Consider the following 24,400-nt stretch of genomic DNA (forward strand, 5'->3'; position numbering starts at 1 on the left):
ATGTCCAGCCATCATACCGCCCAGGAAGAAGTCTTTGTTCCGAAATGTGCATATCAACCCAAGAGAAAAAGGGAAACATAAAAAAGCCAGATTAATGTTTGCAAAGGCACACAGGGACAAAGACCTTAATTTTTGAGACATGTCCTGTAGTCTGACGACACCAAAACTGTTTGGCCATAATAACCATCGTTATGAAAAAAGGGGGACGCTTGCAAACCTAAGAACACCATCCCAACTGTGAAACACTGGGGTGGCAGCATCATGTTGTGGGGTTGTTTTCTGCAGAAGGGACTGGTGCACTTCACAAAATAGATGGCATCATGAGGAAAGAACATTATGTGGAAATACTGAAGCAACATCTTAAGACATCAGCCAGGAAGTTAAAGCTTGGGCACAAATGGGTCTTCTGTCCAAATGGACAATGACCCAAAGCATACTGCCACACTGGTTACAAAGTGGCTTAAAGAGAACAAAGTCAAAGTTTTGGAGTGGCCATCACAAAGCCCTGATCTCAATCGTATTGAAAATGTACGGGAAAAGCCATTTTGGTAAAAGGCATGTGCGAGCAAGGCGGCCTACAGACATGGCACACCAGTTCTGTCAGGAGGAATTGGCCAAAATTCATGCCATCTATTGTGAGAAGCTAACTACTACCGAAATGTATTTCAACTTTTGACTTTGAAGAAAATAATTAAACCTTAAACCTTAATTAAACCTTAAATTCCATCTCTCATTATTCTGGCATTTAGTACATGGAAATAATTTTGGTAATTCTAATTGACCTAAAACAGGAAATTAATAATAATTAATTCTAATTTCATGCCAGACAATGAGAAGAAAATGCATATGTGTATTTTTATGTGCTGTATGTAAACTTCTGGTTTTAACTGACTGGCATATGCATGATGGCATGGTGGTGCTGCAGGTATTGTGTGTGCCACGCAACTCAATGGGGCTGGGGTTCCGTTCAGTTCTTACTCTGGTCTCTGTCTGTTTTTGTGTCTGGAGTTTGGTGCGTTCTCTCCATGTCTGTATGTTTTTTCTCCAGGTACTCAGGTTTCCACCCACCTCTCAAAACACATGCACACATGATAGTTGAATTGGCCATGCTATTTAGCCCCAGGTTAAAGAGATGCATGATTCTGTACTGTTTTGTAAAATATTACAGTGTCTTTAGTTTAGTTGAAGCTTCATCACCGTAAGTGTTGTAACAATGTGTACAATTCTCAAGAACATTAATTTTTCTGTTTAATTAACTTGAAATTATATCACTGAAAACTACAAGAAATCCAACAGTAAGTAAGCTGCAAGGAGCACCGTCAGACATCTAGCCTCACTTTCATAACTACTGGGCATTCCTGAGGGTATTTTAGCAGCACAGATTCTGCCTTCATAGCACTGGCAGGTGAACTTGTTTGCCCAGTCAGTCAGGTCACTGTTAGAAGGCTTTCCAGTGATTAAATATTTCCCAGAACTCTTCTGGATGTTGAAGCTTTTAAGGTCAAGATGTAGGTAGTCATCCGAGTCAGAGTTTTTACGGACACAGCGACCGTTACCCTGACAGAGCATGTTGCTGCAGAGATGGGTCGCAGCTGTGATGTTGACAATGTATTGGTTTAGAGTCTTCGCCAGGTATGAAGAAAGGGCTTCACATGATGCCTGGAAGCAAAATAAATTTTTTTGAAGATTTTGAAATTTTACTACAAAAAACTGATAAAATAGCTCTCAGCTCTAAGACCATAAACCTATGACTACATCTGGTGCACCTAAAAAGGATGTTCAGGGTAATGAATATTTCATGTTTATTTTATTGCCACAATAAGCATGTTGTTAAGAGGAAACTGCAATTGTTTAGGGGATGGGGGTTTCCAATTATCTAGAAACACTAAAGTGGACTATAATATGTAGTGATCAGTTAATGACTAAATAATAAGAGCAAAGGCATTTTATAAAAGCATTTTAAGTATTTAGGTGATGCTGATTTTAGAAGGTACTTTGATCTTAGACCAACAGAGGTCACTCTTTTACTTATCTACAAAGCCTAAAGAAGTTAGAAATTGTTTGGATGTAAACATAAACAACTGAATCAAATGCACAAACGTTACTTCATTACTCTGCTGAAAAATCCAGCTTAGAACAGGCTTGTAGATGGTAGCTGATTAGAGTTGGTCTAAGCTTGATTGTCAATGGCCAGGTTTAAAACCTTACCAGCTGCTTAGCATATGCTTTCATTTGAGTTTGATAGCTACTTGCATCTGCTCAAAGAACTTGGTCATGCTGGTCATACTGGTCAACAATCTTGGTTATACTGGTCAACCACCTTGGTCTAGTTTAGTATTGCTGTTACTAGGCTTTAGGTCTGTTGTTGGATTTAGATGGTGACTGTCTAGGAAATTACTATTCCTTTCTTTTTAGAGCCAGTGGAAAAACGGGTAATTCGTTAGCTATGCACCATTCCTTTTATATCACTATTGTTGAGCCTATCTGAACATAATAAAATACATTACCTTGTCATTGTAATCATAACTGGAGCCCCACAGTACAGATCCAGCAGCTCCAAGAGCTGCACTCTCACCAATACTCCTGACCAGGTCAACCTGAGGACAGCCAAAATGACATAAATAATTAGTAATTTAACACAATGCTATATAATGCTATATTGCCATATGTGAATTGATAAGCTCTTGCCTCCTGCATGTAAAATTCCTTCTGGTCCTGCAAAAGAGTCCGCAGGTACAAATAAATTGGAGCAGTGTAGGGATGCTGAGGTAGAGCTGCCACTCTAAGTGCCTCTTGTACCTGGTGACGGACAAACAGTGCTGCTTTTTTGCTTCCAGTTATGGACACGGGCATGTATGCTGACGGGAAAAGTGCTGTGCTTGTCTCCCAAAGCCAGAGAAGTTCAGTATTTAACTGTGTTGTGTTCTGAGAGCATTTCCCTGTATAGCCTGGATTGTCAAAATCATAGTTGTTGCAGTCAGGGAATAAGTAGAAGCCCCAGAGGTACTGTGGTCTGTGAGTAATTCCTAATTTCAGTGTGTTCTCCATGTAATCTCTGGCCATGCTCTGGAACTGCTGCTTGGCTTTGCTTTTAGCACGGTTCGTGCACAGGGAAGTATCCTGCTCAAGAGTGTAGTTGATGGACAGCTCCTTATAAATCTCTCTTAAGCCTGAATTTTGTTCAAAGAAAGGAAGCCACTCCTCCCAATCGATGACAGCCAGGCCAGGTGAAGAGCTTGGGATAAAGTGGGTAAACTCTTCTTTGGCTTTCTCTAGACTGGCTGTTAAGTTACCCCTTTGTGGAATGCCACCATTGTATTGTGCCATGCTTTGAAGGTCTACATAAGGAAAGAGGCCTATTCGCTTTTTATAGAAGAGTGTCAGGGTTTGGTTCTGGACTTTGGCCGGTGTGGTGATGGCCTGGAATGCAGACAAGTCCAGTGGGATCTTCAGCTGTTGACATTTGGTGGTAGGGGCATTCCAGATGACCACAAAAGGCTTCTCATCAATAAGGGGAGCTGCTGTCTCTGGAAAGGCTGATGCAACACAAAACCCAGCCAGGTTGAAGAAGATGAGTGAAGACAGTATTGTGATGTGTCTCTGTGTAAACAGTGTAAGGCAGCCAGGCATTTTGACCTAGAAGATAAAATGGTATGCAATGTATGTCAAGGTTACAGTCAAGGTGATATATTGATATACTAAGAATATATTGTATTGGAGCCAATTAACATCCTGTCATAATTGAGCATTACACAATAAAAAGACAACGTCTTGGCAGTGTTATTGAATCAGAATGTGGTAACCTAAAAACTCTAGTATTATCCAGAAATTTGACACTCATACAGCACAGCTCTAGCAGATATTTTCTTACTTTATGCACTTTCATATCAACTTGTGTAACAGATGTATCTGTATATACACAAGTATAAACTCTAAAAAGATTTCTGTGATGACCATGGCTGGAATGTTCATCTAAACCAACTTCCTCTCAGCTGAGGGAGACAGTCTGGGTCTTCTTCAAGTGCTTGGCAAAGTGGCTACACCTCCCAATAACATGTGCTTATGTGTATTTGCCTGAACTAATGATCTTGGAATCTGCAGTTGTTTGGAACTGTCTCCAAGCGAGTTTCCTTACTTGTGTAAATCCACCCAAGCCTACCCAGATCTGCACTGAGCTCCTTAGACATTCACATTGTACTGTGTGTTGGTCAGTCCAATGAGAGCTGTCAAACAATCCCTATTCATGTGGGTCAGTCATGATCACTAACAGGAAGTAAAAATGCCTTGGCAAGTTAAAAGACATTTTGACATCTTTCAGCACCATTGAATTAATCATCAAAGTGGGTTTTTATATTCCTATGACATTTATGTCTGTGATGCGTGTGTGTAAACTTCCATCAGCAACTGTATATAAATGTACATACCAAATCAGGCATTCAGCTTTTTAAATCTAATGTGCTCCAAGACAAAAGACTTTTCAAAAGAACAAACAAAAAGGGAATGTGTAGTTATTTATTTGCAGGGCATGAGTATTTCTCATGAATTGCATGGTGTTCATTTCATATTTGATTAACAATACAAAGATCAAGTCGATACACAGTGATAAGTGGTGACACATTTTGGCTTATGAGTTGTGGAGATGAGGTAATGATTACATTGGTAACAAGGAAACAGAAATGATGTGCAAATGTAACACAAACAACAAAAAAACACAATCTCTTTGTCAATTTCTCAACTCATTATTTTATTTATTTTGGGCAGCAATTTGGATATAAGCAAGATAGCTAAGATACCTTTAGCATTTCTTTAAACAATGTTGCATAGCAGTGTAGAAAACCTTGGCAAATGGTAAGAAAAGTACCGCTAACATAGAAAAGCTACTGAACATATGCTGAGGTATATTCCCCTGTTTCCTGTTTCACTGTCGTGCCTTGGCTCACAAAAATGCATAAATCTATATATTGGCAGCTTTAGTTAGCATGTGAGACCAGAAAAGTGTACTCTAAACTCTTTGAAAAAATTGCTCATGCAAATATGTGAAAAAGCAAGCAGGCAAAGTAGTAATATGTTCTCATATATGTGTTCAGTTCATGTCTTTACATCTTTGGAAACATTTGAAAAATACTGATTTAAAAAAGTTGCTACAAAGACAATGTTATACATTTATTCAGATATCTGTTTGGCTTTTTATAATTTGTGTTCTAAATTATGACAATGTTCTTCGTTACTGATCCTTTAGTCTTCAGCATCAGTGTGGTTTTTCTTGCACCATTAACTGATGAAGTAAAGTCCTGGAAATGAATTAGAATATCAGCTGTTTTATCAGCTGTCTTGGGTATGTTACCAGCAACTGGGCTAGTATTTTTTACCACATTTCCCAGTGATGTGTGGTAGTTTCAGCATTAAGGAAATCATCATGTTTCTTTTTTTAGCATGCAGCTGGGTATGTTGGTCAATTTATTAGAAGACATTGTGCAAGATTTGGTCTATAAGGTCTATATGGATCTGTATTTGTTGTTATTTATTTTAATAGTTAGGATTTTTTATATGTGTATTGTTCCTAATGAAGTGATAATTTTGCTACTCTCAGAGCAGAGTAATTAGTGGATAAGTTGATGACATATTTGGTATAGTTTCTCCAACACCACACCAGTGAACACTGGTAAGCATGATGAACCAAGACATATAACTGTCCTACCTTAAAATAAGTGATAAGTTGATTTTGCATGAGTGGCTAAGCCAATACAATACAAACAATCTGCAGTTAAGTGCAAAACCGATACTGTCAGATTATATCCTCAAGTCTACTGGATCAACCAGTAGGGGACAACAGGACACAACCACAGCACATTTTGTTTTTTTTTCTAAATAATTTGAAAAGAAGGCTATTTCTGAATGTATATTTTTACAAATGCAACCTGTACACCCCTGCTATGAATAGAAATGTCCCCCTTTTTCCAGCATGTACTGAATAATTCATCTGAAAGTTGTGAGTGCAAATCACAACTAACCTGACAAACAGCCTTTAGGGGGAATCTTGAGCAATATTCCTGTCCAACTGCAGTGCCAATTTACAGATAACACTGCAATGGGAATTTAAGAAGATGTTCTACTTTGTCTAATGATTTTAAAAACCCATGCTACGTTTCACACTGTGTTGGTTTGTGCCCCGCTCTCCCTACTCCCTGAAATCAAAAGCAGTGTCCACAGGGAATGCAACCTTAAGTTCACTGAGTAACATCAGTGCCTTTGTAAAAGATGCATAGAATAAGAGTTTCCAGTCAAAAGCCACTGACACAAGTCAGAAAGTCTAGATTTGAATAGAGATTTCATAAGGAACATACAAAAGTGATGAGCTTGGAGAAAATGACCTCAGCTAAACAGTACTTACATAGCTTACATAGTGTAGGGTTACATTGTAGTTTGTGCAAACAAGGCTCACTTTTTCGAGTAGGGCTACATAAAAAAACAGCACAGTTAAAACAGTTACAGTAACAGTGATTATTAGCAATACTAAATTACAACAAGTGCTTTAACCAAAAGCCTGACCATCCTCTATAATGCTCTATTGGTTGGAGGAACCTCATCATAAACAAAAAGCATGACTCCATACAATCAAGGCTTTTGAAGACCTACTCCTAATAGTCTGAATACAAACATAGGTCACTACATGTGCCATCAGATAGCTACTGAAGTCCAGAAAGACTTGAGATTTTCTGTGCCGTGATCTCATGACAACAACTTTATTTTTCTTCTGATCTCAAGATAAAATGTTGACTTGTCGGGATAGCAAATGTTGTGAAAACAAAGTTGTGAAAACTTGAGATCATAAAATAAGTTGTGATCATGAGAAAAAATATCTTGAGATTAAAAAGTCTCATAGTCTTTCTGGACTTTCCCCCATCCCACACTGCTTCAAACACAGCTGAAGGTAAACAGAACAAGCAGCACAACCAGAGAAAGGGCATTTCCCACACGTACAGCGGAGCTCCCTGTCCCTTCCTCCTGTCCGTCCTTGGCCTTGTCCTTGTCTCCATCCTCCTCTTCCTGTGGTGGCTCAGTGCTGTCACAGCTCTCTCCCTCGTAACCCTCGTAACAGTGGCAGCGGAACCTTTCAGCTAGAAGCTGCAGCTCATGCTGCGAGTGCCACCCAGTGACGGTAAATGTGCCATTGCGGTTGGGTAGGATGCGGTAGCTGGAGCGACTCAGGTGCAAGTAATGAGCTGCCTGCAGGTCTCTCCGGACACAGCGGCCATTGGACTGGCACAAGAATTCACTGCACACTTCAGCTGCCCGGGTCACATTAGTGATATACTGGCCCAGTCTGTGGTTCAGGAACGCTTTCACCTTGGAGCAGTTGTGCTGAAATCACATGCATTCAACAAATCAATCCAGAGACATTGCAGACATTGTGAGACATTGCAAAGAAACATTTGAGGTCAAACAGAACACCGGCTCATAATGAGCATTAGCCTTGAGGTCAGTTTTTAAGCTTTCTGTATTCAGAAATCTGCAAAAGTGGTCATAATCTAGAAGGCAGTTGCATATGCATTGGTGTGCAGGATTTGTTACAGTGTCAGTGAATGTAATGTACATGCCTGCAGTAGAAAACTGCCTGAAAACTGGATGACCAGCACAGGCGGTGGTTTCATTTGGGTTTGATGATTTAGCTGGTCTACTAGCATGACCAACTTCTATTCAAGCTAGTAACCAGTAAGACCATACTGGATGACTAGCATGACCAATTCTACCACACTAGTAAACTGATAAAGCACACAAACCTCAGAATATTAAGGTTGCATGTGTAACTGTGCTCTTTACAGAGAGAGGATGTAATGAGTAGAGCTATTAAGCTTTAGAAAAGCCACTTACTCTGGAAGATGTGAGGTTGAGGTCCCCCCAGATCACAAAGCCTGCAGCACCTAAAGCAGCACTTTCCCCTATTGTGTGTATCAAGTCCTTCTGTGAAGAACAAGGAGAAAATGTATTTTTACATATAGTCAAAAGGACCTTTTTTGTATGACTGTAAGCAGGAGTTAAGTGGGACAATATCTAGGCTTACGGGTCTATTTAAAATGGAGTCAATTGTGGCAGAAGATCCAGCACTTGTTGTTGTTGTTTTTCCATTGATTGTGTTTTCTCAGTGTGTTTTTCAGATAGCAATGTTGGATCAATTGCACAGCTTGTTCATATAAAGAGCTTCTGCTCAGTGAAATGAAACATACGAGCGCTTTTTTTTAAACATTTGGTAAACGTTTTCCTAACAGTTCAGTATAGTACTGTGTTTTTTAGCAGTGGCAAACAAAATGTAGGCTTGCATAATAGTTGCCTATAGTCTGTATGTTTAGCAGTGTTTTAAGTGACACTTTGATAGTAAATTGAGAATGTACTCATGTTCTTATTTTTACATTACAGACTAACATGCTATTTTTCATATCAACTCTAGAAAAAAATAAGTCATACATTATAATACATACTCATATCATACATACACATTTAAATCATACATTATTAATTTATACTTTACAGATAAATCAATAATCACCTACAAGGGACATTGCTCATTGTGTATGTGTGAGAGCAGTACAGCATAACCACATGGGACAGTGGTGGATAAGTGCCTTGCCAAAGAACACAATTAGCAATACCCAGTCAGTTGTGGGATTTAAACTAACAACCTCCAGGCTTCTGGCTCACATCTGTTACAGCTAGGCTGCAAATAATGGTTAAGTCTGTTGTACTGGATCTGGCGTTATATGATGTGTGAACAGCAGTCTTAATGGACAGCATTTACAAGCAAACTGTTATGCAAATTCCGTACATATCATAGGCAGTACTTGTAATTACCTGTGACAAGAATGCCATAGCTTCATCTCTGTATCCCAGCCTTGTGTAGACATAAGTGGGCAGGTCGTAGGGCAGTGAGGTCAGTGAGGCCAGCCTCAGAGACTCTAGCACCCTGTTCTGGGAGAAGTGCAGATTGCGAATGCTGTCCATGTGGCCTTTACGAATGGCCAAAGCAGGGAAGAGGGCAGTGCTGCTGTTCCACAACCAGAGCAGCTCATCGTTACGGACACTCTCTAGCATGGGACAGGAGCCGCTGTAATTGTGTGCATGTATGTTGTAGTTATGGCAGTCTGGATATAGGTAGAAGCCCCAGAGGCCTTTGGGTCGAGCTTGTGTGCCTAACTGTAGCGTTTCCTGCATAAAGGCCATAGCACTCTTTTCAAAGCGCAGACGTGCCAGTTCCTCAATCTGTTCCTCCGTTACATTGATGTACGCCTGGGAGACCATCTCTCGTGAGCGCTGTCGGTAGATGTCCTTCTTATGCCAGTTGCGACTCCACTGAGGCCTCCAGTACTCCCAGTCGATGACCGCCAGGCCATGAAAGTCCTCTGAGGGAATGAAGTGTGCAATGTCTCTTCTGGCCTTGCTGAGATGTGCTTCCAGACTGCAGTTCTGAGGTACGCCTCCATTCACAGGCAACCCTTGCTCTGTGTAGAATGGGTAGTAACCCAGACGGTTAGCATAGAATATGGTGACATTCTGGCCTGTGTGTACAGCTCGGGGACTGCCGCTGATGTGGAAGAGGTCGAGGCTGATGTTCATGTTATACTTGACGGTGCACATGTCCAGCGGAGCATTCCAAGCAGCCAGGAATGGCTTGCGGCCCACCAGGGGCAGCTTAGCGGGTTTCTGGCTAAAGGCAACATGCACCAAGAGCAGCAACCAGGAAAGCACAAGGGCGTAGGCAACCGGCACAGCTTGATGATGTGACACCCCGCAGGGCACACCGGACATCCTGCTTTCTGGCTCACCAAAGAGTACTGTCAATCATCCTATGAGGAAGGACATGTAAGTGATTAGTGAGGAGCTGGGTGAAAGTCCTCCAAAGGTTCTTCAACATTTATTTCACCATGAGTCAGGAGGAGGTTTTCCAGACCAAATGAAACATAAGATTTATTTGTTTTTATATGATTTTAATTGTTTGTTTTTGTTTATTGTTTTATATACAGTTTATATTTACCAGAATCAGGGAAGAGATGTTTTTGTTGTGTGATTATTTTGGATGTTGATGTTGAACTCCCTCCCCCAACAGACAGGACAGTTGCAGCAGATTGTTGAAGCGGACACTGAAGCAGACGCGTCGGGTGCTTGTGAGGTTCTTAGGTTAGCTCTTGAGCCTGAAACATACTTTACGCGAACACAGGCGCTTCAAGCTATGCAGAGTGTGTCTTGTGCGCAAGAGGAGCCAAGTTGTCTTGTACTGCCGACATGCATTTCCGCATAAACATATATCTTTTTCCAGTACAACTGTCAGGGCAGATTAGTTTGATGAGTCTCTCTTCCGCCCACTCAATGCACATTGTGTTTGTTCAGCAGGACTGTATGTTAGCAGAGTGTTATTGGCCAGTTATTGGCTTTTGCAGTTATGTGCTTGTGTTAAGTATGTTTCTGGCCTTAGGCTTACATCTTACATGATAGCCTCACAAGCACCCAACGCGTCCACATCACTGGAGTTTCATAACCGAGTTTTAATTTCACAAAATGGTAAGAGCAGACGTGTGGACATTTGGGAGGATGTTTTAAATTTAGCGCATTCAACCATAGACGCAGGTCCTCTTCTTCTTTGGATAACGTGCCTCACAGCACTTTGATCTTTTTGTGTTGTTTTGGAAAGCTAGTTAGCTGTGCTCTAAATAGCCTGCTTTTTTTTTTTTTACACAAATAAAATAAAAATACATATAAAACAGTACATCTTTAATGACTCATGTGGGAGCTATATTTTAGCCTGGCTAGCTCTCACTGTTAGATCTGCTATATTGCAATGGTGCGAAATTACAAGAAAAAGTGATGTGCATTGTGATGTGTCAAAAATCAGTTAATGAATAACACTTATTTTATTTTATTTTATTATTACTTATGATGCCATATTCACATGGCATCATCTCATTTTCACAGGAATCAGACATTAAATCTGTCATCAAGACTGCTTTAAAATGAAAAATCATCTTAAGTGTTAAGATAAGATAAGATAATCCTAATAAAGGATATCTTATCTTATCTTAACACTTAAGATGATTTTTCATTTAAATCGTATCTGTCTGATTCCTGTGAAAATGAGATGATGCCATGTGAATATGAGTTACAAGAAGCATGCTGTACTCAGTCCTATTTAACTGCATAAAAGATCTGTGAGTTTTTACCCCGTGTTAGATTACATACTGCTCTGGCCTACCACACCTTACTTATTTCTACAGAAAACAAAACATGTGGACACAGTAGATGCTACCCAACTCTATGACAAGATCTGCTTACGTTCAGGCCACTGGCTTAAGTTCAGTGCTGATGTGGCTTTCTGTGTCTCCTGATGGTTTGACTGTGATTTAGATGGCACCTTGATGATGTCAGTCATCACTTAAACGGTGCTCAGCTGACCACCAGAATAATAACCACATCCAGCCACACGCACTCACACTGTGGCGCCCACATTGCCATAATCATAGCTGCCCTCGCCAGAGGCCTGCCTGAAAACTACAGCACCCAGTATGATTTGTTCACCACGCATGTAAAGGCAACATTCATTGTGAATTAGTGGGTTATAGGAATATTCCATTGTTTCTTTGCACGGTTTGAGGTCCTTCTTGAAGTTTTGGTCTACTGTATGTTGGCAGTAAAAAGGTCCCTGCATATTAAATTGCTAAAATTGCCCTGTCTGTAATTTGTAGACTAAGTAACAGCAGAGGTGGTGTCTGTTTCAAACAACTTCAGTGAGTCTATTACTCAGCAAGTGAGTCTGAAAAACTTATTTTTTACTACAAGTCCTACACCAGGATTTAAAGGAAGCAGCATGGAAGTATGGGATCCATCCCTAGTTACCATGGCGATAATAACATGTGTAGTCAGACATTATTAATGCCAGTCATCTGCTAAATCAGAGGTTGAAAAATAAGGCTTGGGGAGGAATGTTGCGGGTGAAGGCAGATTGCAGATCCCTGTGGCGGTTACGTTATTGAGTGGAAAGAGCTTGGCTGACAGCACTAGCTCCTTTTTCCTCAGCACTGGCATTGAGCCCATGCCATGAGGGGCGAAGAATTAACCCACTTCCTGCTTAATCAGACTTTACAGCAACCCTCCGAGAGAGGTCTACGCTTTTATAGTAAAGTTACACTCTACTAACATCTCAAGTCTGTTAGTGTCTTTGCTGAGCGTCACCCCCTTCCAAGAAGACTTAATGTACAATAAAAATACACAAGTCATCACTGTTAATGACTCTTAACATTTACAGAAAAGGCCGCCTGGAAAATGTTACTAAGGCCAGAGTCTCCGAAGACCTAGTAATGTAAGGCAAGGAAGGACAATGGGAGGTAATCCAGCTCTGTGTTTCTTTGAATGAACTTTTACAAGAGGAAAAACTTTGGATGCAGTAGTCTGCAAAGCTCTGACTTTGGTAGTCAAAGCCGCTGAGAGATGAAACCCAGCTAGGCAGAATTGCATAGACTGTCAGTAATAGTTGTCTGAGAGGTTTATTTATCTTTGAGCTTCTCCAAAAACCCTCAGCTGTCTCTGGTAGTAATTAAGATAAGCGTTTGTTGGTAAACGTGGTTTTTATGGAAAACTTTCAGCCAGCATCTTCAGAGAAACCACAGACTATGCAGTCGACCTGAAGCAAACACTTCTGATCATCTTTATTCAGTTCAGTCCAAATGGAAACATAGGACATAATGCAAACAAGCATGACACTGAATTGCTTTTATAAGAGGAGACAGCTGCTCCGATGGAATGGGCAGAAGTAGAAACCTTATTTTATGAAAAGTGGTTGGTAGAGGGAGACATCCACAGAGTCTCATTTTAAGCTTGATCTGATAACATTAAATCCTTCCATTCATTCTGCACAGCTAATTTGAATGATTTGAATATTTGTCAGAATTCTCATTAGTTTGATTCAGATATAAGCCTTAAATGAGGTCTAGTTTGTTTGTTGATGGTCAGAGTGTAAACCCAAGCAGAGTCTTTTTTTTTCCTTCGGTGTTAATCTGAGGTCATGTTTTGGTCTGATGCGGATCGCTCTCTCTTGGATTACAAGGACGAACGAGAGAACTGCTAACAACCCTAGATGTTAATCTGGATGTTGTTTTGACTGCTTTAGTGGTGGCCTTTGTACAGAAGGGCTGGAGAAATCTACCGTTTTAGTGTAGCTGTAAATATGATATGATGTCTTTATAAAGTTAGCTGTTCCTTGTGGAATTTTACACTATTGAGCAACAACAACAACATGTGGCTAGGATGTTTAGCTGAAGCTCAACCCGAGAATGGGGGCGTAATGTCTGTTATCCCACAGAAGCTCATTATCCAGAACTTGCTTTATCTCATCTGGTATTTTTACACCCTTCCTTTTTGATAAAGTGACTTCATAACATTTACAGAGCTTTACAGTTAGAAGAACAGGCCTATTTATCCCATCTTAATTGCAAATGACATGGCCTCCTCTCTCCACTATAGAAAACAGATGTTTGGAAACACTTGTCTTCAACTTTATCACCCTCACTGCTGGCTTCTTTCACTTACACAGTCTTAGATACATGGTTTTGTCTTCTAAATGTTGAAATTACAAAATTCTACAGAATCTCCATAAAATCAATGTAAGCACTTTGACAGTTACTCCACCATGCCACTGCCAAACGTACATACTTCCATACCTTAGTTTTCATGCTTTGTTATCATCTGTGCACCATCATCAGACCTACCTAACCCCATATTCACATACTCTGAATTAGTCATTCATTCAGTAGTCCCAACAGTACAGTAGCATAGTCAACTGACATATTGTGGTGTTGCCTGGAGAGTTAGACACAAACATGCATGCTTCTCAACTACATGAGCAGTGTCGTGGTTCTCTCTGTCCAACACTTTTGAGATATATTTCAACAGTTTGACACAGGCAATGTGTATGTAGCACACAAAGGCTTATTGCAGTGACTTGTGTGTAAAAGGTTACTCACCTGAAGGTTCCCCAAGGCCCGTTCAGTGACACTCCCCTGGGCACATGTGACATGCCCCTTTCGGCGTCCCCAGCATGGCAGCATACTTTCTGTCTGCTGCAAAGTCCACCCGCCACCACTTTTATATACAGAAGGAGAGAGAGAGAGAGTAAAGAAAAATAAGAGAGAGAGAGAGAGAGTTTCCTGAGAGGGAGGAGAAAACAACCACTGAGCCTGAGAGAGAACCACAACACTGCGATTAGCGCAGAGGGAGGAGGGAGTGAGGAAGGCGAGAAGTAAGGAAGGACTCCAGTCTAAATCCCATTGACTGGGTAAGTGAGTGTGTGTGTGTGTGTGTGTGTGTGTGTGTGTGTGTGTGTGTTCATATGTACTGTTTTTTACACATGCATAAGACCGGACATAGGAAAGCAGAAACTTATGAAAGTTCTTATATTGTGGAGTGTTAATGTTAAGGTTTAGGTAATTGTAACACATATGGGGCATATCTATGACTCCACGTCCTGACAAGACATAAAAACAAGCATCTGTGGGTTTGAATGTGTGTGTGCACATGTGAGCATGTCTTTGATCCTTCCCTGAGTAATCATGCACAGTAACCGCATCTTACTCAGCTCATCCCCATCAATCAGAATTAGCGGGACAGCATTAGCAGTAGCGGCTACATGTACTCTAGCCACCTGGCCTGCAGCTCACAGCAGGCATTCATGTGCGAGACATAGCTTGCTATTGTTGCATGGAGGCCCTATAGGAGCCTGTCTGCTACTCAAGCTACATTGCCCTGTGACCTGTGATTGTCTTGTTTTGCACTCTTAGTCACTGTCTGTCGAGGCAGTAGACTAGACATTAGTCAGAAATGTATTTTGGGGATGTAATTAAGCCTGAGCAAAACAATACTTTTGAAGGTGTTATTGCTGCGCAGCATTATAACCTCATGCTGATTCATTATTTAAGTGGCAGAAACACGCGTCCTAACCATAATCATAGCTGGAGTGTTGTTGTTTTAAATGCCTTAATAGGATTTTTAGATTATGTGTGTACAGTGAATTATCAAATCTGTTTCCATTCGCCCATCATTTTAATATCCCTCACACTAATTCACACCAGTATACAGTGGAACTGACTAAATTCAGTAACATGTGGTCTATTTGCATGCGCTCACAGAGAGATCTCATAGACAGCAGCCTAATGCAGTTGTGTTCATAGTGGGATCACACAGTCAGACGCTCACATGGCAAGTCTTATCCAATTATCTGTCCCTAATGTTAAGTCTGCACAGCTATTTTCTTGAAAGTGCTTCCTCAAACATCACTGAGCGGCATGCATTTGAACCTTGTGGTGTGTCATTTTTCATGGTCTAAAAAGGCAGCCACACAGACGCTCTTACTGTTGATTGAATGTGTATATAACAGAAGAAATAAAAGTAAATTAAAATAAATTTTAGGAGCTAGTTAGAAGACAAAAAATTGGTTCATAATTATCTTGATGCTCCTATTCATTCACTTTCATCAGCAGAATATCATATACAATGAATGAATATATGGCATCCTTGAGGGGAGCATTGGAAATGGTTCCCCAAACACTCCGGCATACATAAAAGCACAGCTCTTTGTATGACAGTTATATGCATTTTTTCTAATATTAGTGAGTGTCTGAGAAAGCATACACTTCCCAAAAAAATAAATGAATAAATAAATACAGACTTTTGCACAGTACTGCATACACTATATACACTGTATTTGTGGACACCCCATCTAATGAATGCATTCAGCTCATTTAAGTTAAACCCATTGCCAATTACAGATGTCAGCCACACACATCTTGTCTAGTCCCTGTAGAGAAATATCCCCAATAGAATAGGACTCTCTGGAGCAGATAAACATTGGTATCATGCCTAATGCCAGACGTGGGCTAGAGCAGTATAAAGCCTCTAGCTTTGAGCTGCTCCATCCAACACATACACACACACACACACATAGAATATAATGACGAATGGACCAATAAAAATGTTTCAAAATGACATTGACTTCTTGGTTTGTTCTTCTCCAACCAAACCACCATGTTTCGGCACAATTCTACACTGGTCATCATTGCCTCCAAAACTGTTCAGAAAGTATTTGACACTGTTTCCAGGACACTGCTTCAGAGTTTAGTTCAGAGAAATTCATCTCAATGTAACAAATCTCATACTTGAAACTTTTCCATTGGCCTTAGTTTCACACTGTTTATTTTATTGTGGAGGCCCATTGGAGGCCTTGATTTAAAATTTCTTTGCTCAATATATCTTTTCTGTTGTTGTTGTTGTTGTTGTTGAAATTGATAAAGTAAACAAGACATTTTCCTGCATTATTACTGATCTTTGCATCCAGATGCCCATCACTTCCTCCACTTTAGGGCACTTGGTGTTTAAAAATCACAGAGTGTACCATTAACACAGTTTAATTTATTGATCACAAAAGGAACCAGGGGCTTTCAACATCACAGTCAGTCATTTTCTCAGGCCATTAGACTGGCAAATGTGCACCATGGCCCATGTCATGCAGATCCAGCTAGCGAGGCCTGCAGAGCATGAACCATCAGTTGCTGGAATCTTCCTCTTGCCTCCATGCAGTCTCCTTCCGGGCTTCTGCGTGCAACCAGTTTGGAGACACATTTGTTCCAAAGGGAGGAGTGGGTGAGGAGGAGTGGGGAGACTGGCGGGGTAAAAGAGCTTTGGTAGAAAACCACATTCCCACAGCTGAAGAAGTGTGATGGTTGTGTTGGCCTGGAGCTCTGGATCATTGCTGGAGAGTTCCCCTACCTCTTGTTCCCCCCAAGAGAAAACAGTCCAATCCATTTCCCGAGGCCTAACTGGCGCATTCTGTGGACAGAGGCCCTTTTGGAGATTCAGAAGGAAATGATTAAGTCCTTCAAAAACATCTTGACTTTCTGGTTGCAGACAGACAGACACCTTAGGGGTACAGCGTTTTAATGGTTTAGCTAGCTCAAAACCACTCCTGCAGGTTTAAATTGGCTGTAAGATTCCATCTGACAGCAAGCAGGGCTCTTTCATGTAAACTTAGTGACTTAGTGAGTCACTAGCTGGATTCTTCATGAGTCTGGTGAAATTTGTCTTTATGTTCTTCAGGCTCAGGTTCAACTTTTTATTCCAGCTTTATAAGACAAAGGCAGTGCTATATAAGAACCACCTTTGGTTCTTTTCATAGATCGAAGAACAACCATGTAACATTAAGCTTGCTAATTTAAGGCTTTTCCAATCTATCATGTTTTATTTTTGTGTGTGTGTGTATTCTTGCAGTTAATTTCCATTATTAGACATCCTCAGAACATCATATGAATCATTATTCCAACCATATTTCAAGCATTTACAACCTTTAAAAAGTGGTTCTTCTAGTGAAGCGTTCTTCGGTTAGTAAAGGCAGTGGTTATATATGGAACCATGGCAACTCTAAGGTGTTCCTTCACATTGTCAAATAGTTCTATACAATACATCTCCTGTAAAACCCTTTACAATGGTTCTGTATAGCAACAGGAAAATGTTCTCCTACTGTAACAGAACTTTATTTAGTGTTCTAGAGAACTATTTTTATGACTTTAGGTTGTAAACTAGAGGTGGTAATATGAGGATGCATAGCAAAGACTCAGGGTCATTGTGATTACTGGAAGTGGGGGGCAGATATCTGGAGATGTTTAGAGGACTTGGTGAGGTTTGGTCAAGTAGAGTCGCCAGCCCCAAAACCTCAGGATACTGCAGTGATCCAAATGTGGTCTAGAAGCTTCGTTACTGTGGCATTCAACCATTTAGTAATCGCCATTCCTAGCCTGTCTCTCTCACTCTCTCCTTCTTTTTTCGTCTCCAGTGCATCCTGACCACCAAAGGGAAAGACCTAGAAAAGCTCTATCCCTTTCAGTTTCATCTTTACGTGCTGAGGTGCATGGGAAAAGATGGACTACTGCATTGTTTAGAGAAGCCTATTCAAACCAATGCTCAGTTTGTACTGTATGTTACATGTATAGTTTTTTTCTTTCATTTTTGTTTTTTTTTCCAGTGTATATATATAAAAAAAATTATATGTTGGTAGTGCCCCTGCCATTGAGGCAGTGTTATGTGTTGAGTCAAATTAACTGTGTAATGATCATGAAGTGTTTTGTCACTTTTCAGGCCTATGTGTGTTTCATTTGGTCACTCAGTAAATTACAGACTTCCTGTCAGCTGAAGTCAACTATAGACTTCTGTAAGCAGCAATTAGCAACAAGTGTGTGAGTGACACACCCTGACCTTTTTAAGATGTAGTGCTAGCTAACTTGCAGTGGTCTCTGTGTGTGTTGTGAGAAACAGGCTGCAGTGAAAGTGTGAGTTTTTCACCCACATCGGCTGCCTCATCAATCTTTCTGCGCTGGATGGTAAAATCAAAGATCTCCTGAGTTGTTCAAACAGCTCGATCTGCCAGCTTCCCCATAGTGTTGATCTTGGTAGGCTACTTTGTGGATGTGAAGCATATCCTTTTGTCTCTAACCACATTTCATCATACTAACTGGGAGGTCTCTTTCATTAAACCACAACCTGGGCCATGTGCCCCCACTGTTGATTTAGGACTGGTTTAAACTCTTTTGAACTCTACAACATCATCTATAGAATTTGGTTTGCTTGTTCAGATGGGGCATTTCTTTACGGGACAAACCTGCTGACTGTGAACTACACTTTCCCGCTCAAACTGCCAACTGTCAGAAACTCGCCACATGATCTCAACCTCTGTAATGAAAACAGGGATTCTTCCAAAACTAATGACTTTTATTTATTTATTTATATAGTTGTTGGCATCTGAAACTGGTGCATAAACAGAGGTTCTGTAAAACAGGTTTAATGAATTGTCCTCTAATGAGTCATATATTCCATTTATGAAAAAAGCAGGTAATATAGGATAGTAAAATAAAGTTTTTTTAATTGCACAGTTAGACAGCCGCTCAGCCTAATGTCACTGTTGTGCATGACCGAACGTTTTTGCAGCATCAATAACGAAATAATGAAATTAGCCCTTGGTACCAGCTGATAAACCAGCTGTTTTATACTCTATACTCTGAATTACAATAAGACCCCAAACAAGCACTATTTAGGCCTTCTATTGCGACAGTAAAGCTTTGGAGCTAAAATGCAGAGTTTTAGGCCTGGAAACAGTTTTCATTTAACACTCTGAAACCAAAGGAAATGAATGTTTTCTTGTGTGTATGTCAAGATGAGAAAACTCCACTTACTCTACCCCTTAGACCCACATGGCTTCCTCCCACTCTGTATATGTTCTCCAGATAAAACAGCCTTATGTGTATAAGGTTGCTTTATCAGCTGTCAGCCACCTTGTGGCGCAACAGATAACACCACTACCTGCTAGTGACTTAATACATCTTGTGGAAAACTGGGGTTTGATTCCCTGTCTGGGTGATTATGCCGCACTACACCAATAACAGACATTGGATAAGATTCCTGACTGTACATTGACCCACCACTGTAATATAAGTGACTTGCTTTGGATAAGAGTGTCAGCTAAATGCCATAAAACTAGCCACTGGTGACATGAAAGCATAGTTGTTGCCTTCACTGGCAATTCCAAGCAATTCTCCCACAGAATAGTAATGTGTAACCAGGAGGATTTCTTTATAATTTTGTTTTATTTGTGTGTTTAATTTCACTCTACACTGTTTGTTCTGCATCTGTACTGCTTTGTGTCCATTATACTTTAACCAAATCTTCAGTTATTTTCAGTTTCCACCCCATAACTCTTAACATTATGCTTCCACACTATGCTTCCAGTGCTGAGAGAGTGAAAACTAGAATAGACTACCTCCAAGTCACATGAAGCACTGCATCTATTCAAACTGCCACCAACACAATAGCACTGGACAGCTGAACACACTTGGAGGAGAACACTAACTGCCAGTTCATCAGTTACATCTGATGTAACATCAGCTAACAGGTCAGAGATCCGGGTTTAAGTGTCTTTTGAGCCTTTGAGCTAGTGGCAACAGTGGCAAGGAAAAACTCCCTCAGGTTGAGAGGAAGAATCCTCAAGAGGGTCCTAAGGTCGACACCGGATAATAACAATAATAGGCAAAACAGGAATAATAATAAAAAACAAAAAAACAAAACTGACAAGCTATACAAGATATAAACGTGAGTGAGATGGTAAAGTCCATGCAGACAAAGAAGCATACTCATGCAGTGAGGCCCCATAGCAGGACAGCGGGCAGCAGGGTAGTGGAGAGCCAGTTCAGGCTAACCCAGGATGGAACAGTGGGCATCTCAACACATGTGAAAGAGACAGAAAGAAAACAGAAAGGAGGGGAAAACACAAGGGGTTAGGAGGAGCACAGGAATTATATTAGTTATATAGCAGAACAGGATCCAATGGGTAGGCAAGGCTCAACCACAAATGCGCATTGGTGAGAGGAAAGAAAGGAGAAAACTGAAGAAGGGTTTAGGAGTATGAACAGACTGATGTGCGGCGTGAAAAGGAAGTAGATTAGAGAGACAGTTTAGAGTAGATTAGAGCAGTACTGATCAGGAACCTGTGAACGGAGAGCAGTAAAGTCCAAATGTGTTAGTATTCATACAAGCTACATTAGCAAGGATAACAGTACAGTGCATTGATAGATTATCCAAAAGCTTGGGCAAAAAGGTAGGTTTTTAATCTAGATTTAAACACAAAGAGTGTGTCTGAGTCCTAAACACTAATAGGAAATGTAGATGCTAGATGTTTGCCTCCTGCAGTTCTGTAAGTTATTCAGTATTTTTTTTTGTACCATAGTTAGTTTAGTCCAATACATTTTTACTTCCACTCAGTATGTTTTTGGAGAGACACCTTTACTTTGGATAATTTGTAAATGCATTCTAAACATAATCTAATGGCTGGAGTGTTTTTCTCCCTTGGTGTTCCTCTTGGCTGTCACAGAATCATCCAAAGCCATCCACACCCTGCTCCGAGGGACAACCTTGTATTTTTAACCATGTACCATAATAAATAAGCCCTGGCTTATTGTAAATAAATGTTTTAACAGAAGCAGTGCTTTAATTAAAGCATGCTGTGAGCCAGTAACTTTCAGTCTTACTGCTGTGACCGACAGAAGAAGGATTGGTTAGGATATGTCAACACTTTCTAAACTGTGTCTAAAGACAGAGGCCTGTGCCAGTAATTCCAGTTACAAATTGATGTTGCCTCTCCAGGCTACTGTGCCGTAAGTGTAACAATGTTTTTTCAGCACCTGTATGAGCAGTAATGAGAAGGACGCGTGGCTTACTTTACCTCTGAGAACCTGCTATTAGTGGTTAGAGTGTGAGGGGAAAGTAAACTGGTAGTTGGTGGAAGAAATGATGGATAGGGCAGAGGGGACATCACTCTGATCTCTCCATCTCACATTTATACAAGTCCTGCAATCAGAGGCATTGCTGTAATTGCAGTATTTCAGCCTGTAGAAGCGAACGCTGAGGTAACTCTCTGTAGAAAGTGAAATGAAGCACTATTGAAAGTGATTGAGGAGAGACTGCAATTGTTTCTGAGGGCTAACTGTTGGATATTTGATGATTTAATGTAAAATATGGTTTGTTGAATGTTGGTCTGCCCTTTCACGTCCTTCCATTGTCCTCTTAAGACATCCTGATTTATGTTTAAATCTTGCAGAACTGCTGTTCTCGAAAATTACAGTCTTGGCTGTCCTTGGCTCACTGAAAAAACAACAGGCCATGGGGATTTTGGGGGCTGAAACTGGAGCAAGTAGAGTATACAAAACAGATATGCATCTAAAAAGAAGGCTGAGCGGTGTTTTAATGTATGGAACATGAATCACCAGTAAGCAGCTCTATCTTTAGAAGCAGCTGATTGATAAGATTAGTCCTACAGGTAAGTTCATATGCACACACATGCACACGTGCGCAGACCCATGGCACCCCTCCCCTCCCCTTCGTGCACATACACACTCATGCAGACACAAACAGTAAGTCTATACTCTCTTTGATGTGCTTTCCTCTGGAATGCTCAGTAAAGAGACCCAATAACCCTCACTCTGTTGCACGATAAGGCGTGTTCTTCCTGTCCTTTTCCTGGCAAGGGGTCCGCTGCTGCTTGTGTTGGAAAAGTGCATCCCACCCCGCCAAACTCCAGGAATTCCTTCACCTAAAGATCCTGTTTCAGGTTTGTGTTCCTGGAGGTGTTCTGGTCCAGACTAACAGCTGCAAGGTGTGTCTCTGTGTGCCTGATCCAGGAGGCTTCAGTACTTTCTTCATTCGCTTTCCTTCATGTGCAGCAATTCTTGGTACGCCAGGATCAATAAATGATACAAAAGCAAATAAATACTCAACTCTTTCCCAGGGCCGTGGTTTTGGTCTTGGGTGAGGACACTGATTTCCCCACTCCTTACAGTAAGGTCTACAAAGCAACAGCCAAAGAAACATTAGAAGAAACATCTTAAAGATCTTCACACAGATTGTGGTGTTTATTTTAAACTGGGTGGCCCTCATAAGATGCAATATCATGGCATTTTACAAATACATCACATTTTCCAACAATATTTTAAATTGCAAGCTGTAATAAAGTTAAACTCATGAAGTCATGCTTCTTATGCTGTGTGCACATACTCTCTGTACCAGAAGGGTGTCTTGCATGCTTGACAGCTTGTTTTGACTAGACTGTTTGTGTTCCATCCTCTTAAAGAGCCCATATCCTACATTTTCCACAAGTTATAGTTTTCCTTGAGATGTACTTGCAACATGTATGCAGCTTTATGTTCCAAAAAAGGTCACATTTCATTTTTACACTAACATTTTGCACCCTCTTGATCCCCAGTTGTGACTCACAGCTGTGTATTGTGCCTCATTCAGAAATCTCTCAGAGGTGAAACCTTTATGAGGGTAGACTAAATATGTAAGAGACATTAAAATGAGTTGATACTAGTGACAGTAAATTCAAAACAGGCTGTTCTTACAGCATATTAAATATCCATGTCAAATATGGAATGTCAGTTGGGGAATGAATGGTATATTTTGTGTTGCATATTTCATCAACTTTCTTCATTTCAATAAAGCAGAAGATATTGAGTTTTCCATCATAGCCATTTTCACATATGAACAACAAAAAAAAAATGGCCGGAGAATCAGGTCTGGACTTTATCATAGAGTAAAGCTGGAGATTTTCTGTGCGTTCCCACTACAGGACATGCTCCGTGTAGTTAGCACCTTGGCGCCACGGAGGTGGCAGCCTGTTGCAGCAGCTCCTGCTCACTTCTGAGCTTTTTCCTAACTTTTTTCCTATTTAGAAGTTCTAAGTTAAGTTTTTGGTAGTTTAGTGTTGCTAACTTGACTCTAGGCACAATGGACACTAAAAGCGTTGTGCTTGTTCTGGTTTCTGCGCTACTTTTTTCCTTGTTTACGACAATTTTGAGAATTTCCCCACTGCGGGACTAATAAAGGATTATCTTATCTTATTAGGTGAGGGGCAGTGTCTGTGTAGCGCACTGAGAAGGCATGGCAGGATGCAAAAAGTATGCTGCAGAACTAGCGGTTTTTAGTTTACAGCACATCAAAGATTGCAAACAAGGCCTCTGACTCATCCATAATAATGTCATCAAACCTCTACTGCAAATTCTCCGAAAAGTACCTGCTTTATTCACAAATGGGCTCACTCGAACATTACCCAGACTTTGTACTACGGAACTGACAGGATAAAGCCCGGGTAATGTTCCTCACAACTGATCATGACATTTGCGTTCACACATACAGCTCCACCAGATAATGTCTGGAAAGGCTCTGGGTTACCGTGCATGTCTGAAAGGGGCTCATGATGGAGGCCCTTAAAAATTACACCAAAGGAACTCTTATTTACTATTAAAAAATGACAGCCAAACTCATTTCTGTTAAAGAAACAAATTATTTATTTACATTTTATGTCATATGAAAGGTTTATTCAAATCAGTAGAAAGCACTCAGCAATCACATGCATTTTTATTAAACATCAATTCCTCTAAAATGGAAAATGAATATGGTCGCCTGGGTGTTATATACAACTGGTATACTAGTATATATGCTGGCACTACATCTATGTATAATTCACAATACATGCCCCTACTTACCCTGAAAACACATATACACATCACACATGAAGTCTGGCGTGTCTTTGCATAGTTGATAGTACTCGCCGCTGTTTTGAATGCTCCTTTGTTTGGAACTATCCTTTAAAGAACCTCTGACCATTCTCACAATAATCTCTACTTTGAAAGTATGCCCTAACCAAACAAAATATACAGTCTTTCCAGTTTTAGAGAGAGCATGACTTTACCCAAGTGATACACTGGCTGATTTTCCACTTTTCATGTTATGCTAATAATCAAAGCATTTCTGTTTGGTTTATACAGTGTAT

The 24,400-nt window shown here is 40.5% G+C and overlaps 2 protein-coding genes across 2 annotated transcripts; both read right to left on the reverse strand.

Moving 5' to 3' along the window:
* Positions 1–1,278: 1,278 nt before the first annotated feature.
* LOC140549642 (hyaluronidase PH-20-like) lies at positions 1,279–3,630 on the reverse strand. The gene is made up of 3 exons (XM_072673393.1): positions 2,689–3,630; positions 2,508–2,597; positions 1,279–1,659 (listed from the first exon to the last, which is right to left on the reverse strand). Exons 1-3 carry the CDS (start codon positions 3,628–3,630, stop codon positions 1,279–1,281), a joined length of 1,413 nt encoding a protein of 470 aa, XP_072529494.1.
* A 927-nt stretch (positions 3,631–4,557) lies between these two features.
* LOC140549939 (hyaluronidase-4-like) lies at positions 4,558–14,017 on the reverse strand. Its single transcript, XM_072673712.1, has 4 exons — positions 14,004–14,017; positions 8,848–9,839; positions 7,873–7,962; positions 4,558–7,362 (listed from the first exon to the last, which is right to left on the reverse strand). The coding sequence occupies exons 2-4, from the start codon at positions 9,799–9,801 to the stop codon at positions 6,916–6,918; spliced, it is 1,491 nt and encodes a 496-aa protein (XP_072529813.1). The 5' UTR covers positions 9,802–9,839; positions 14,004–14,017; the 3' UTR covers positions 4,558–6,915.
* Between the last annotated feature and the right edge of the window lie 10,383 nt (positions 14,018–24,400).

This window comes from Salminus brasiliensis, chromosome 2 (genome assembly GCF_030463535.1).
Source record: "Salminus brasiliensis chromosome 2, fSalBra1.hap2, whole genome shotgun sequence".
NCBI classification, from domain to species: Eukaryota; Metazoa; Chordata; class Actinopteri; order Characiformes; family Bryconidae; genus Salminus; species Salminus brasiliensis.